Source organism: Condylostylus longicornis, unplaced genomic scaffold (genome assembly GCF_029603195.1).
Source record: "Condylostylus longicornis isolate FDR11 unplaced genomic scaffold, ASM2960319v2 ptg000084l, whole genome shotgun sequence".
Lineage (NCBI taxonomy): Eukaryota > Metazoa > Arthropoda > Insecta > Diptera > Dolichopodidae > Condylostylus > Condylostylus longicornis.
The window spans coordinates 6,161,416-6,179,084 of record NW_026578052.1 but is presented as its reverse complement, the minus strand read 5'-3'; the positions used below and the strand labels follow the sequence as shown (position 1 = coordinate 6,179,084).

The following is a 17,669-nucleotide window of genomic DNA, read 5'->3' as shown; positions in this document are numbered from 1 at the left end:
CTGCAGTTATACTTTCTCACATAAAAGTAATAAGTAAAATTTTTAGTATTTACGTGATCACTGGAGGAATCGATGTATCCGTTCGATTGAACGGATTTTTTTTTTTGTTTTCGGTTCGCGCATTTATAAAAGATTAATTTTTTTCGGTTTTTGTAATTTTGTTTTTGCATCATTTACTCGTACGCTTCTGACGGTTATTCGACATTTTCATCGAATTTGTTTATTTATTTGGTGTTTTTTTTTCTGTACTCTTCATATACAAAATGTGAAATTGTGATGATAAAAAAATGCATTTAATTTGTTTTTAAATTTTAACTTTAGGGTGAACATTAAAATAAAAAAACAAAAAAATTGTCACCGATCAGATCTTTATTGACATCGGAGTAGGATAGAATCTAAAAATATTTCAAAAAAAAATTTGTTTATGTTGCATTTTTCACTTGCTATACGCTTTCTGTATTTTGAGACGATAAAGACAAAAGTCACACGTTTCAAAACCTAAACTATAAATTAATGAAATTAAATAGAAAATAGAAGAGTTTTGAGATGTTATACATGGACATTTTACATAACGTAGGGTTTTTTTTATATCTATCCCCACTTGTTATTCGTGGGGTTCTTTAAATATACATGTATATGTAAGTGCATATAGCTTGTACGTCCAAGTAGATACACTGAATTCGTACTGATATTTTTCTAAACGATTGATGATATTTTTTTATCTGTAGTTCTTTAAAGGAATTCTTTTCTCAGTTTAGAAAACACACAACAGTAACAAAACAAGTCTTTTTTTTTGAAATCACGTAAAAAAAGTGCAAATCCGAGAAAATTTTAATAATAAAAGATTTTTTTGCGCGCGCATTTCATATTATATTTTGTGTTTATTTTTTATGGCTGGCATAGAGCTAGAGTGAAAATCTGCAACAGTTTAGATAATTAAATTATTTTCGTCCATAATTTTGGCTCATAATCAAAAAAAGCGAAAAATTTTTTTTGTCGTCGTCAAATATAATAATTTTGTATATTTTTTTTCTCTTCTGCTTATAAATGAATTAAATTTTATAAATATTATGTTTTTGTGCAAAAAAAAAATTTATTATGAATATTAATCAAAAGTCATAAGAATATTTGTTAAAAAGAGGAGACAACTCTGAAATGAATAACAAAAAAATGCTCTTGAAATAAGAATAAACAAGAAGAGTCTATGTGAAATTTTAAAAAGAGTTTTAATTCAAGAAAAATAATTTTTGTATTGAAAATTTTTTAGCGGAAATGCTTTGATAAATTTTCAGACATAATGGACTTTTTAAGTTCAACATCAAATCAACTTTATGGCTGGGTAAGATTTATTTTAAATTAAACATGGCTTTGTATGTTCTATAATGTGATAATTGTAAGGATAAGCGTCTAATAAATAAAGAGTGACGGAAATTGTGAGTTATTAGGATGTATAAAATGTCAAATTATTTTTGAGGTTGTATGGCAGATATTAGTTTGTTTTTGATTTAGTTATAAGGTAAACTATTTTTTGGATAAAGGGAGAATCGGCTCAAAATTTGTATATCAAGGAGAAATTGTAAGCGTAATATTTTAGGAATTAATTTATTAGCGTCACAAACGGAGTAGCAATTTCGTAATATCCTTCAAAACGTGCAGCTTGTATAAGGGGAATTCAATAAAATTAGAATAATTATTTTTCGAAATTATCTATTAAATTTCGGAATTTTGTGTCATTTTACTTAATTAATAAAAATTTAATTCTTTTTGAATTTTAGAAATTTTACTTGGTGGCAGACATTAATAGAAATACACAATAGCTAGTAAAGGCTGTGTTATTTTTACTTGTACATAGTATACCTACTTACAGTATTCTTAAAAAAAAATTATAAATAAAATCATAAAATAATTAATTAATTAGGTTTTGGATGAGTAGGTAAATGAAAAACTTTAAAAGAATAATTTGAAAGAAGAAATTTGCCAATAATGAAAAATTCTCTTAAAAGCTTAAAAAAACATAAACTTTTATTAAAATTTAATTGACAGGAATAAATTATATTTAATACTATTAAATGGAACTCAAAACCTGATTGATATTATGATTTTGTGAATCAGATTATTAATTTTAAAAAAACTAATTCCAATTTTATGTGTTTTATGAATTTTCTTTTGAAAAAAATTGATTTATTCTACCAACTTATTCACTGATTCACTTAATATTTAAAAATTTAATCCTTTTATTGTCATTTGTGACATGCGTCATAATCTCATTTCATACGTATACGTAAGTATAATAAAAAAGTGTGAACATGAGTTTATTTTGGTTTTTTAACGAGATCGTTCAATATTGTGGTTGTTAATTTTTTTTGAGAATATTTCATTTTTTAATTTTATATTTAATTATAGTTTACTTATAGCAAAGACCCCCAAGGTCTTAATTTCTTTTGCATATTTATGTAATTGTTAAATCATAATACCTATAATAGTATTATAGCGGTATATGTTAAGTGCTATCTGTAGCTATGATATATTTTTTGAAAATGAAATGTACATAATTAGATTAGGAGATGAAATATTGTTATAATTATGCTTTATTTTCTAATTAAGATTGTTAAAATTTTGAATTTCTCGTGGATTTATATCGAAAAAAATAACAAAATCCGCTATATCTCTTAAAATATAATTACAGGCTTTACTTTTGCCAGATTGAATTTTGAACATATATTTTTAACAACGACCGAAAATTTGAATTTTCATTATTCATTAGAATTCTGATAAGCTGAACTAACAACTAAAACAATGATATACTGTGATTTTGTATTTATAATTTATTGTCGAATCATAAAACAATACAGTTAGCACTATTTTAATTTTAAAGACACGTTCTTACTTATATTTGAATTTAAGATTAAAATTAGCATTTATATACAAATTTTATTCATAAATATTGAAAAAAAAATTAGGGCTCATCGATTTTCTTTAAAACATTTAACTGAGTAAAATCATACCGTAAATTATTACTAATTATATAATTTTTTTTGATACATCAAGTTCATTCAATATTTCATAATTAATTTCCGTTCAGAATCGAAATACCTACATAAATATCGATTCTAAATCTCAATTTACACATTATAAATACATTTATAACAATATTTTCGTATAACAGAAAAAACTATTTTTAATAATCGATTTAGAAAACAAAAAAAAAATTGAAAGTTGTAAATTATATTTTTTATACATAAATAAATTATTTATAAAATGAAAATTAGCGTGACTTCATAAAAATAAAATGAAAATAAAGAAAAAAAAAACAATTTTCATGAATAAAATTAATGCAAATATGAAAATGATAAACTAAAACAGGTTGATATCGACTGAATCCTTTTGCAGATACCGAGAAAAAGGAAAAAGGAGAAAAATAGCAAATTTTTGTAATTTTATCAGTCTGTTTTCGCCTATAGTATTGAAAATTCTTGTTTTACACAAAAATTACAAAATTGTTTCAACGCGAAAAGCAAAAAGAATTTAATTTAATTTTGTTTACATTCACAATTATTTTTTGAAATGTAAAGAAAAAAAATAAGGAAATTTTTATTTTTCGTACATTTGCGTGTAATTGTCTTTTATTTTGTGAAAATAAATGCTAAGTATTTGTGTAAACATTATCAAATTGACACTTCGTTTACAATATGTTATGCGATAGAGATGGTTAAATTAATTGAAAAACTAGTTTGACAGTTAAAAGTTGTCAAAATGTAAATCGTATTAGTGATGATGAAAATAACGTAATAAAGATGAAATAATTGTGTGGATCTAATTTCGAAATAATTTTTGAGCTCATTTTTGACAGATCTCTGACTTATATCAAGAGAACAATCTAGTGAAAATTTTTGAAAAGTGTGAAAACTAAAATATTAGGTACGTACATATATGGGTCATAAGGAATATATTTGTACTTATGTACATTAATATTTATCCATAGTTTAATACGTAGTTTTCAATATTGAAGCTACGTCAAATCTTTGTGGTTGTCTTTAGTTATAGTGAAAGATTTTACGGTATTAGAAACACTAGAACGGACAATTATTTATATTCCATATAGGAATCTACTAAAATTACTTAGAAAAACTATTTGTTAACGACTGTTTTTGACTTGGGAACGGAAGACAGAGAAGAAAAAAGTGATCACAATCTTAGAATACAAAAATATCAGGTAACTAGAGTTGCTTTATTTGCATATGATTGTCACTAATTTGCAAATGAAAGTGATTGTAACTATTAAATTTTGTCATTCCAATTTGAATTATTTATACGTAATTTCATTTTTGATTTTAGAGTTCAGTTCATAAATGTCAAAAATGAAAATGATTTGAAATTTTTGGAGAATATGACAGCTCAAATTTCAAAATTAATCTGCTCAAGATTTGTATTAAAATAATAATTACTAAATAAGAAAATAGGCAATAATTTTGCATCTTTCTATACATCGAACGATTAAATGCCATAAATCTTAAACCATATATTCTATAGTAGACCATACTCTATAGTAGGCAGATATAATTTGCACCCTTCATAGTACATTTGCTTTTACGTATGTAGATATATGCATAAAGAAGCGCATATATAACAATAAGAACCTACAATATCTATGCTAAAAGAAAGAACAAAACAAAAATATTAAATAAATTTTTCTTTTTTTTTTCCCCCGTTAATAATTTTGAACCGTTATACATTTTTATATTAAATATATTGTTGATATTTGATGTAAAAGTCGCGGTCGCGATTTTTCATTGTAAATTTTCATTTTAAATTTTTTTTTTATGGTTTTCTCTTTTTCATATTTTTAAAAATGAAATTTTTGCACTAATTTTTTTCTGAACAAAAAAAAAAATCAAAAAATCAGAAAATATGAATTAAATTTTAAATGGAATTAGAAGAGATTTTTGTGTACTCGCGAAGAAAATCTAATAAAAAATTAGAAAAAGAGAAAAATAAGGTTCTCTATTCTTTAGAATTTTTTTTTTTTGGTGTAATTTATAAAATAATTAAAGGAGAACTGAATACGGTGAATCAATTTAACTAGAACGTACTTACATACATACATGTGTACCTAAATACATTAATTTGTGTTTGTGTGTTTGTGATTTTTTTTGGGTAAAAGTGTACAAATTTTCAAAAAAATATTGTAAAAATTTAAATGCGATTTTTTTTTCTTGTATTTTAAATGAAAAAATTCATTTTAGTAACTCGCCCATAAGGACCATACGCGGTGCGCTATTACGCTTGCTGACAGCATAAAATCAGTGAAGAATTTTCATTTTAAGTTTTTGGTTGTTGCGCTGCTGCTGTTGTTGTAGTTGTTTCTGTTTTTTTTTTTTATTAGAAAGAAAAGTGAAATTTTTTTTTTTTGGAAAAAGTGAAATTATTTTTCTAATTTTATTTATAGAAAAAATCTATTTTCAACACAGAAAAAAAAAACACATAGAATTTTTTAAAAGACAAAATTTTCAAATTAAAAAAAAATTTGTTTTTTGTTTTGAAGAAAAAAAAAATCTGATAAAAAAAAAAGTGAATTTTATTTTTGCACGTGAATGCTTTTGAACTTGCTATCAGAATAAAAAAAATTATTGCGAAATTTTCTAATAAAACTTCAGAGGCTTTAAACTAAATAGAAAAAAAAAACAAAAATTTTATTTTTAATTCAAATAGAAAATTGATTTTATCGTACGTGTTTATTTTGAATAATATAAGAAAAAGAAAATCAATAAAAGATATTCTAATAATAGAAAATAATCAAAGCAAAGCAAAGAAAAGAAAAGATTTAGTGTACTTAAAATCTAACATCGGCATTGTTTCCTAATCAAACACCAAATAGAAGAAACAAAAACCATTGCAAATTTTAAAATTTTATTAAACTATTGAGTGTAATTGAATTTGAAATACTTAGACTGCACTAAGAACACATCTGATAATAAAATTACAGAAGGTACAAAAAGGATTACTTAATTTTTTTTGGAATGAAAGGCACTAGAGTTACTCATATTAAAGTACGTCTCAAATATTTCATTTCATAATCACTTTTCTTTACACTTTTTTTAACTTTAATTGAAATTTAATTTAAAAATTCGAAAATCAAATTTTCTTTTACAGATTAATTAACTTTGAATATCGAGTTCTCTACAAATTTAACTTTTTACTATCCAAAAATATTTTATAAATATTCGAAAATTCGAAAAAGTATTATTAAATAGTAATTAATAAAATAATATAATTCGAAATAGTACTTTTAGTACCTAAAATACTAAATATGTACTTAAAATACTAAATACTAAAATACTAAAAATACTACTAATTTAAATTAGTAAAATACTGGAAGTAATAAGATACTAAAAGTATCTACTATTACTTCCAGTATTTAGTAAAACAAAAATTAATTTCTACATGAGAAATTGCCAATGATTCATATGTACCCCTGCGTCTCTTGTTCTTACAAAGAAAAGCAGATGACTGTTACCGGTGTTGTCATTTGTAACGAGTTTTCGCTATGGTAACTTTTTTCACAGAAATTTACCTTCTAATATAAGCGTTTTTGCAGCGAATTCTCAGATAATAACTCAAAAATAAAACAAATTTTGGAATATATTTTGGTTTTCATGCGATATTTCAAAGTTACCAAATTCAAGTGACACTTGTAACACAAATTGCTACATAATATATTTGTTAAAATTACTATAATCAAACACTTCAATAATCAATCATAAATTTCAAATACAAATTACATACATGATATCGAAACTTTTGACATACATTCCAAAATTTTCATTAAACGGCAAGGTGATCTTTATGTTTCAATCAAATAAAAATGCTCTCATTTAAACATCAAATTCTTATTCCACCTCAGAACAGAGGTAGGGCTGTTCTAAAATTTGTTCAAATAAAATTAAATCAAACAAAAATTTTTTTCTTTTTGATTGTGAACCAAAAAAACTTGTTAGAACCTAAAAAATTTTTTTTTTCTTTTGGGGTCGTTGTCATGTTTTTTTTTTATGTATAAAAATGACATGCCCTTTGCCAAAAGTTTATTTTTGATCTTTCAATTTAATAATTGAAAATTTTGTTGAAAAATTATTAACGGAAATGTCTGCTATTGCGGGTACTCAACCATCAATATTTTAGTATATTTGTATACATGTATGTAAATCCGACCCAATGACCTAAATTTTATCGGAAAATTTTTAATAGCTTTTAACAAATTGTATCAAATTGAAATTTACAGTTAATTGTTAAATAAACTTCTTAATGGAAATGAAATACAAATCAAGTGATTTTGTGTGATTTTATTTGTGTAACAATTAAGTATATGTTTTTAATGAGAAGAATTGAATGTTTAAATACTTTTGGATACGCATTTTAATTATCTTAACTTTTTTAATAGAAAAGTAAACCTCAACTACACACATTAGTCACTAATTCTTAAACTGTGAAGTACTCAATTTTAAAAGCAAGAGCAAGATCCTGGTTTTGTTCTGCGATTGGTAAAATAATTTTGTAAATATGAAAAAAAAATCTTAATTTAAATGAACCTGAAAACGTCACCCAAAAAATCAAAAGAGTCTTTGTTGAAAATTGAATGGAAGTTTGAGATTTATAAATGGCAAGCTAATAAAAAGGGTTTAAATTATTTACTCTTTTATTTATTTCTTTTTCTTATAAAATTAAAATTGGCATTTTTGTTAACCTAATTTTTATCACGCTGTCATATTTCTTTGAATGTTTACTAAATATTAATTAGTTTGAGAGTATTGTCACAATTTGGAGTAAAATTTTAAAAATTATGCTTTTTTATTATTATTACGCTAGAATCTAGATCATAAAAATACTCACCTGCTAAGAGGTGTAAACGCTTTTTTAAAAAAAACATTTGTCACACTTTTTCTTAATGACAATAGGACATTAGATATTGCTTTGAATTTACGTCATAATTTTTTTTGATTGTAATTCGCATATGCTGAGCATCGTTGCTCATGCTTTATTGAATAAATAATGTTAAAAATTTTCCTTGAACTCATTTCAAATATTTTACAAAAACAAAAAAAAAAATGAATTGTTTTTAATTTTTGGCATATCTACACTTGCTCAGATTATGCACTTGCATATTATTCAGATATCTGACATAATATTGTTAATTTTTCTTTATATAAATTTAAGCAAATCTTCGTCAACGAAAATTAACAAGAAATCACAGAAGAAGAAATTTATTTCAATATTGAGCTCATTTATTTTTATCAAATTTGCTTTTATAAATTTTTTTATAAGAATAATTAAAATAATTTATAAATTTATTTTCTGGTAATGTAAGAAGAGCAACAACAATAAAGTAAAATATTTTTCAAATTTATACTTATATACAATCTATAATATCTAGACGGACAGGTTGTCTACCCATATTTCTAATAATAATATTTAATTAATTAGAAAAAAAAATTACGTACATATTTTATTTTGTTTTTCTAAATAATTTATTACAACGTAAAAATGATTGAATTTTTGAGAAATTTATGAATTCTAATGGCACATTTTAGCGCCATATGACTGACGTAACGTTTTATGTCGTAAAATTTAAAGTTGAAAAATTGTTAATCAAAAACTTCTTTTCAAAACCTATAATTTGAAATTCTTATAGGATTCAAACCTGTGCCACATTGTAAACTATATTACTTTTAAAAGTACTAATTATTTGTTGTATTTAGATGACAACTTTTACATCTATGGTTATCATACGTTTCATTCTTCTTGTCAATAAAGTTTGTGCAAAGGAAACTGAGCGTATGTATGTCAACAATTGACGCGAAAGCTGTCGTGTAAACGCTATATTAATGACAATCTCCTATGACAAAATTCAAAAAATTTATATTTCAGAAAAGAGACAATGAAATGTCAAAAATGAAAGTATCATAGGCATGTTATTGCCATATTGAAAACATTAAATTCAAATTTAAAATCAACAATCATTTTGATTAAATCATTCATCCGTCAGAATTTAACAAAGGAAAATAAAATGTGTTTTAATTGATTGAATTTCCTTAAGTTGGTTTTGGATTTTTATAAATACAAAAAAATAAAAACCGCAACAATTCACTTCTTATGTAAGACACCAGTGATATGTATAAGATCACTTGCAACCACAAGAGTAAAATTTACATTATTGTATTTAAATATTGTTCGATTTTGTGTTTATGAATGAATATTTTATATTTGGATATAATTTGGTTTATGAAATAAGTATTAAATTATCGTTAAATTAGAAACTTATGTAAGTAATAATCAATCAAGATGAATACAAACAATTCAAAATAACAAATTGAACTCAATATGCAAATGTACATCATTCAATGGTGCAATTGTAAGTGGTAAACTAGGTTTGCCACTTATTTCTTCGCTACATTTCTTTCTGGTGAAAAGATTGAAATTAAACTTTAAATTATTCAAAGCATAAATAAAAAAATCACTGCTGCCTATTACATTAGAGGGCTTAATAATAGTCATTGCCACAATAGAACTTACTAAGACAATGGTCAATCAAATTGTTTACTACATACATACACGAAATTTGTTGGAATATTGGTAATAATTTTATTATATTGCTGTTCTTTTTTAATATCGCCCCTGAAATCGAGACCATTGAATTTTTGATAGTTCAAACCGATTAGGATTTAATCTCATTGTTCCATTCAACATCCAAGTTTTACAATAACGGAGCTTATGAGTTTCGGATTTTTTAAATTTACTTCTTATGTGTACGCATGTATGTATTATTCTTATTCCTTTTAATGAAAAACTATATTATTACAAAAATCGTGTTCATTTTTCCATTTTTTTAAAAAGAATTCTTAAAATAAAAGATTTAAGCAGCTTAAAAATTAGGCAATTCGAAAAATCAATTTTGTTTATAAGATTTCGCAACACAAATTTTAAATGAAAACAAAAACTTCAATAAAAATAAATTAAAACTCGAACATTTTAATTAATTTCTTTAAATATTTGCACTTAATTTTCTTTTTATTAAATTAAAATTTTCATTTTTCATAATATTATTAGAATAAAATTTATGATTCATATATGAATTGAGTTTCTTTATTATGCAATTATTAATTTATCATTGTTTATTTGTTAAAAAAATATTTTCTATTCTTATTTTCTCCCAGTTTTTTTATCTTAACCACAAAGAATAACAACTCGTTCAACATCGTCATCATACAAAGCACCAATTATTTATAAAAAAAATATTGATGTGCTCAGCACATAATCGACCGCATTGTTAAAGTGTTGCATAAGAATATGAAAATTTCCTTTAAATATTTAATTCAAATTCTATATGAAAGATAGATAGTACACTTTAGTTAATGTATGCCTCGAAAAATGTGTCTTCCGCTTTTGTTACAAATTTTCCCATAGTTAATTTCGTTAACAACTAGATTTCAAGTATTAAATTTCAAGAAATTTCGTCAATCCGATTCTAAGATATTGTCAAATATGTAAAATCAGCCCGTGTATTAAATGTTCACATGTCCATACCTGGTTTCCTCAAAAATTTTTACCTCGGCCGTATTGGAGGTACTGATCTATGCAGAAAGATTACAGGTATCTCTCTAATAATAATTTATTTACGCTTTTTTTTACCATGGAGAAGTTCGTGTCTATCGAAAAACGTGCGAAATTTCGTCCTATCACATGACCTCCCTTATTGTATGTATGCAATAGGTAATAATATTATGTACAAATAAACTACATAGATATTGTACATATGTTCTCTATTCAAATGTTGATATTTTTTATTTTAAACAAAAAAAAAATTATTTTTTTTCTTATAATATTGCATTTAACGTGATACAAGACAAACATACTTTTGAAACTTTCAGCAGTTGTACGTTTATATAATTTACATATTCTGATTTCTGCTGACCTCAAATTTTATAATATTTATAAATCTTGCATATACATATGTATGTATGCTTGTATGCATTTCTTTTAGTTTCTCATTCAATTCACTTCATTCTGTAACAATTAATTCAAATGATTAATGAATTTTATTTCGTCTTCTGTTATTCCTCTAATTTTTATGTAAATATTTTGATTTGAGTATAAGCCCCCCCATTGAATAAATATATACACTAATAATAATAAAGTCTGCATTTTAAAAATTCGAATGAAATCAGGTGCAATTTAAATGTAAACATTAATTAATGTTAATTTAATAAAAAATGGAATCCCAAAACACATTATAAATAGTAAATAAATAAAATTTTAAATGAATATACTTAGTGTTTTTAAATTTCAAGTTGTTTAAAACCTTTGTGCCAGTAAATAATTTTAATGGTCAAATGGAATTTGATTTTTAGATTTTGGAAATTATCCAACAATAAAATGAGTCACTCAATATGATGAACATGTCTTAAATTGGGAGAAATTGGAGTGCAAGGACTTGATAATTGGTCAAATAATTTTCTTCTGATAGTAATATCTCAATATACAAAAATACTTTTTAAATGTTTGGCTGTGCATAGTTTATTGGTGAAGTTACATCTAACAAAGTGGCAATAGCTATGTATGACTCTACTTACAATTACAACAACAGCGTATTGCACTAGAAAGTTAATATTTGTTTGCCATTATCTTCTCAACCAATAATTTGTCCGTTTGATCTGCCATAATTATCATAATCTAGATCGCCATAATAGTGTGCAATAACGCCGCAATAGTGTGTTTCTATTTTGTAACATAAAAATCATTTAAAATTAAATTCAATTACTCAAAATTGTTTTTAAAATATCATTTTCTGTTTAGAGGCTCAACTGCAGGCTCATAACCATATTGAAAATAGCTAAAAATATTGAAATTTCGATTCACTTCATTGCAATTTTCAAAAAAAAATTTATTTAAATATACAAAATATGCGGTCACGCACTTAAGAAAATTTTGATTTCAAATTTTTCTACTTAAAAATATTGATTTAATGATTTTGCACTGAAGAATTACGGAAGCAAATAAATTTATACAAAAATTTTTTATGTTTTCTTATCAAATTTTAATATCTTGTAACGACGAGTATTTGAAGTATTAATTTCCATTTCTTCCAATGTAATTTTACTTAAATAATATACTCTCGAGTTTTATTAAATTGTTTAGAAGAAATGATAAAAGAAAATTGTTTTTTTAAATTCTTTCATGCTATATCTTAATTATCAATAAACTGGTAGACCTAATTGTTAAGTTATAATATATTTAACATGAACGCGGAAATTCTATATATGATTCTTATTTGAAAATATCATATTAACCTACTAAAATAAGAATCTATTAAAATTTTTGTTTTCTTTATTTCATACTCATGAAAAGTATTTCTAAGAATCATTCTAAATTTCTCAGTTCATTTAAAAAATAAAAATTTTACTCTTTTCATGTCCCTCGCGCATCAGGAAAATTAAAAATTAAATAAAAAACTTTGGTACTTCAGTCCAGCAATTTATGATGCTTTTGCATGTTCAAATGCAAAATTCAATTTATTTTAAGTATGAATAAAATTTTAGTTTGTAGTACCGAGTTTCATATTTAATTTTAAAATCCGTTTCCTGATCTTTAATTACCATAAAGCTTTAAGTTGAATTAATTATTTATTTTAAAATACTTTTCTCACTATACAATAGTATTTTTTTGTATATCAAATAAAATATATTAATTTATTCGTATTTTGTTCTTCTATTTTAGCTTTCAACATTAATAAGAAAAGCTAGCCGAAGAAAATCAACTGCAACAACAAGCGATACAACACAAGAACAATCACTAGATGAAGAAAGCTCTTCAGAATCCAATGAATCAATACAAAATAAATCTGATCAATTAATACCAAATTTAACATTTATTGCAAAAAATGATGAACAACAACAAGATGATCGTCTACCACCGCCAATAGTACCGAGAAAAATATTGCCATCAACTAGTCGCAGCTGTAGCACAGAAAAACAATCAAAAAACAATTTGAATGACTTAAAGAAATTGCAAAATAATAAAAAAAATCAACAAACATCTGAAGACATCAATTCTAAAATGGATGACTCGAAGAAATCTACAAGTGACGATAATAGTATTGAAGAAGATATTGAAGAAATATTACCAACTGCTTCTTCATCCAATGATAGTGATAAAAGTAGTCCAAAGAATATAAATAAAATTGATGTCAACAAAAGGCGAGATTTATTTGGTATATCTTCGCAGGATTCAAAATTTAGTATTGATGACGAAGAATTGTCAGGAATTGGATTAACTCATCATTTTTTCATAGTTGATGAGATAAATAAAACTAAAAACGGTGAAGAAAAATTAAAACCTATTCAATCAAATAAACCAAAGTTATCAGAAACATCATTAAAAAATAAAAGCTCTGAAGAGGCTAACGAAACGGCAACCATAAAAAATTTAGCACAACCTAGTCAAAGTAATATTAAAGAACAATTTAGGAAAAATTCCAATGATAGTATTGAAAAAACGATTGATAAAAATGTACATCGACGTTCATCATCAGAGGCAAAATCCACCGAAACACATTCACAAGAAAGTATAAGCAACAGTACAATTAAATCAGAGGTTCCAACAACGTCTGATGTAGGTAATTTTGAGAAAAATTCACAAACTTCAGAAAAGGTTTTGCCGCACAGAAGTAGTAGCAATGTAAGTAATAGATCCGAAGATACTGAAAAATTTGAAAAGTCGTCAACCGTAGCTAGTAAATCGGACGTATCAGAAAACGTGTCAAACCATAGAATTCTAGATGATAAAAAACAACAATCCAAAGAACAATTAGAACGTCATTCTTCAGATGATTCGAATGTAAAAACAAATTCAAATAGCGATAAACTTGCTAGATCATCTGAACTAAATGAGTCTGAGAATGTTTCGGTTCACAAGAGTACTAGCAGTTCCGGCGGTAAATTACTGAACAGAGCCTCTACTAAAGAGGAGTCCATAGAAGAATTTTCGGAAAATATTGTTCCTGCCGAAAAAGTAGAACGTCCACATTTAATTATTAAGATAAATTCTCAACCAGATGAGTCAGGAGACGTACTAACCACTGGGCCAAATGAAAGTCTAACTAATCAAAGTACGGCGAATGAAGTCTCCGAATTGATTGAAGAAAGTAGTGATCAGAAAGAAACCCAAAGTTTAGGTTTGAGTAGCAAATCAATTAATGATAATAATCAGCAATCGTCCAAAATTATAGCAAAATTGTCTGAACGTAAAAATTCAAAAGATTCAGTTACTGATACTTCACGTAGTGATACCCAAAAAGCAGATGCTCAAATTTGTAATGAACTTATTAAAAATTTAAATACTGATCTGAGGGAAAATGAAATTTCAAAAATTAATAAAATTTCTACAAATTTTTTGACTGTTCCGAAGGAAACGATGGAAGAAGGAGGTAAAAATTCAATGCCATCTATTCCGTCGTCCTCACAAGAAGACGACATGGATGCATTAAAAGAAAAAATTTTGTCAATAAAATTGACTCCAAAATCTGGTCCTCCTGGACCTCATATGGCTCGTGATGTGTCTTACGAACAAGCTGATGATCAACATATTGCAATAAAACCAATGGAAAAAGTACAAATTGATTTTAATAAAGACATTTTAGAAGATATCACTGAAGAATCTGAAAAAATTTCAACAGCCGGTTTGGATCAATTAAATCAAATTACAGATTTTGACAATAATACTTCAAATGATTTCGATAGTATTGTTAGTTTAAATATGATCCAAATGTTGGAAAACAAAATTAAAGATTTACAGGATGTAGTTACTGCTAAAGATATTTGTTTAAGTGCTCTTAATATGCAATTAGATGCTGCTCAACGGAGAGAATCGTATGCCACAATAGAGAGTTTTCGAGAAAGTTTTGATAAATTGCCCCCCAGTGGTAGAGATTCATCAAGTTTAGCTACTAATTCCACTGAGTATAGAGGCTTGCAAGAAGAGTTGGGGAATAAGGTAATGTTATTTAGAAGTAATTACTTATCTTTTATGACCTTGTATAACTGAACTTATTTTTTTTTTAGCTTTTTGATTTTCATTCAGAAATTACACAAAGAGATACAGTAATTGAAAAACTTACAGAATCTTTACAACAATCTATACAAATACGAGAAGATCATCAAGTTCAAATCGACAAGTTACATACGGAGCTTCAATCTCTAAGAAAACAAATTTCAGAACTAACTCGTAAGCCATCATTACCACCATGGTCTAACCGTATTCAAGATCAAGAAAGTAATGGTCAACGTTTGTCTGAGATTTCAATTGATTTGGTTAGTGAAAGTGATGAAGATTTAGATCGTAACTTTCTTACTGATAATGAGGACCGTAATTCGAGGCACTCAAGAGAACGTAAATTTTCACTTGATTTGGGTCAACCATCCGGTGTTGAAAATTTCGAGCAGCAACCCGGGTCGCAAATGTCAGTTAGTAAGCAAATAGAACAATTTCAAAAATATTTAAATCCAGAGGAATTAAGAATATTTTTTATGGTTCAAAAAAAGTTTGATGATTTTTTGAGTCAAGAAATTGCAAAATTTAAAGCAAAATATGATAGTGAAATTAAAATTTTGGCAGATCAAATGGAAGCTGAAAAACATGACCGAGATTTAGAGGTATTTTTGAAAATTTACAATTTAATGAAAAAATTTTATTTTTTTAAAATATGTTTTTTTGTTTTTTATTTTAGATTGCTAGATTGAAACAACTTTTAAGTAGCGTTAAAAATGGATCTACGGAATTAATTCAATTACGACAAGAGCTTGATCAAATTCATGCCAAGGAAATGGAAGATCTTAGGACATACTTTGAGAAAAAATGCGCTGATTTGGAAAAGCAGTACTCTGAAGAAATATTTTCTCAGCATAGTTTACGTAATGATGTTCAATCAGATGTTTCAGATCAAGAAAATTTACCTCATGATGATTCTCCTATCAAAAATCAAACATCTAGTAAAACCAAAGAAACAAATATTCGCAAAAGAACACGTGAAGAATTGTATGCAAGCCCAAGCCACCGTCAAATGACACCGACTGCTATTTCTCCAGAAAGAAATCAACGAAAATCATCGTTAATTGAAGAAAATGCTAAAGAAGGGGTAAAAAATGAGTTCTATACTTTGCGAAATGATAATTAACAATTGAAATTTTACTTTTAGGAACCAGATATTGATGTTAATGAACTAAAAACTTTCTATAAAGAAAAAATACAAGAACTTAATGATAAACATGAAAAAATAGTTAAAAACTTGAATGAAAAACTTAAAAGATTTGAATCAAAATATGCTGATGATGAATTTATGGTAATTAATAGGATGAAAATAAATTTTAAGCATGTTTTTTTATTCATTTAGAATTTTGTCTAATTAAAAGAAGTACATACTTATACATAATTTGGCTCATACATGAAATTAAAATACAATTCATTTCGGTTGGTAAAGGTATTTGTGAATGATTAATTTCAGGCTTTAACTTTATATTTTGCACATCGAATTTATGATAATTTATGATAAGACATTACAGTCTTCATTATTATTACATATATACCAAATTTGTGAAGTCTATATATTTCTGCACAAAATATATGCGAATTGTATCTGAAAATCAGCTTTCATATTTTTAGTCGTCTTTCACGTTCACCATTTTCCGTTGTTTTATAAAGATTAAATTGGAAAAATATCAATATCATATTTTTTTAATTAGATAAAATTATAGATACTCAAAGGGCTCATAATTTATTTTAAATTTTCGAATTTAATATTTAAATTTTAAAATTTTTGTATGGCACTAATTATTTCAATTTTTCCATTACTAAAAGTTTTTAAACTTTTTTGGTGAAGAAATAAGTCAAAAATTTAAAACGTGCCAATTCCGAATTCTGCGTACTTATTTGATCAAATCAATATTATGAATTAATGAGCGTCTTACATATTATACGACTTTATGTATGTATTAGAATTCTATTCGACACAACTGCAAAATAATAAAGTAATCGGCATAATATAGTAAATATTAAGCCTTTAAAGGTTAACAAATTTTGATATTTTCAGGATTAAAACTAGAGTTTAGATCATATTTATCTTTATGGCTAGTAAGTTTTATTTTCAAATAACTTTACTGAACGAAATTATGTATCGTTTGTTTTCAATTGAGCTCAATATTTAGATCAAAAATCTATTTTTAATAATATATTAGTATGTTATGTAATAACCGCATGTAATTTAAATTTACTTTATTTTTATGCTAACTTCATCAAAATATTTAAAAAAAAACTTTAATGTACACAATACCTAACAAAATCAATAATCCTGATTCCTACATGAATGTTGTATATAATTAAATAACAAAAAAAAAAAAGAATAAATCCGATCCAACAACAGCAACATCTGGAATTACAAAATCTGCTGTTGTTAACGCTTATGCTCAACCGGAACAAATGTCCTCTTATATAATTATTGATGAAGATGAAATGATGAATGATGGTAATGAAATAGAAAAAATCGCAGCTGAATATGAGAGACGTTTGGTTGAGCAAGTTCAATTAGCAAAAGAAGATTTATTTAAAGAGTTGGAAGCTCAAATACAGGT

At 25.5% G+C, this 17,669-nt stretch overlaps 1 protein-coding gene across 7 annotated transcripts in view; it reads left to right on the top strand.

Annotated features, from left to right (window-relative positions):
• The first annotated feature begins 1,220 nt into the window (after nt 1–1,220).
• Nucleotides 1,221–17,669, top strand: part of LOC129613574 (pericentrin) — a 57,017-nt gene continuing 40,568 nt past the window's right edge. For 3 of the 7 annotated variants that reach the window (XM_055527699.1, XM_055527698.1, XM_055527696.1), the window contains exons 1-6: nt 1,221–1,339; nt 12,766–15,039; nt 15,108–15,698; nt 15,773–16,180; nt 16,241–16,384; nt 17,440–17,667. In XM_055527699.1, the coding sequence (XP_055383674.1) occupies nt 1,298–1,339; nt 12,766–15,039; nt 15,108–15,698; nt 15,773–16,180; nt 16,241–16,384; nt 17,440–17,667 (3,687 nt within the window). In that variant the 5' untranslated portion in view covers nt 1,221–1,297. Of the gene's footprint in view, nt 1,340–5,753; nt 6,048–12,765; nt 15,040–15,107; nt 15,699–15,772; nt 16,181–16,240; nt 16,385–17,439; nt 17,668–17,669 lie in introns of those variants that run through there. The other 4 variants (XM_055527703.1, XM_055527702.1, XM_055527701.1 and 1 more) reach the window with 2 other exon arrangements.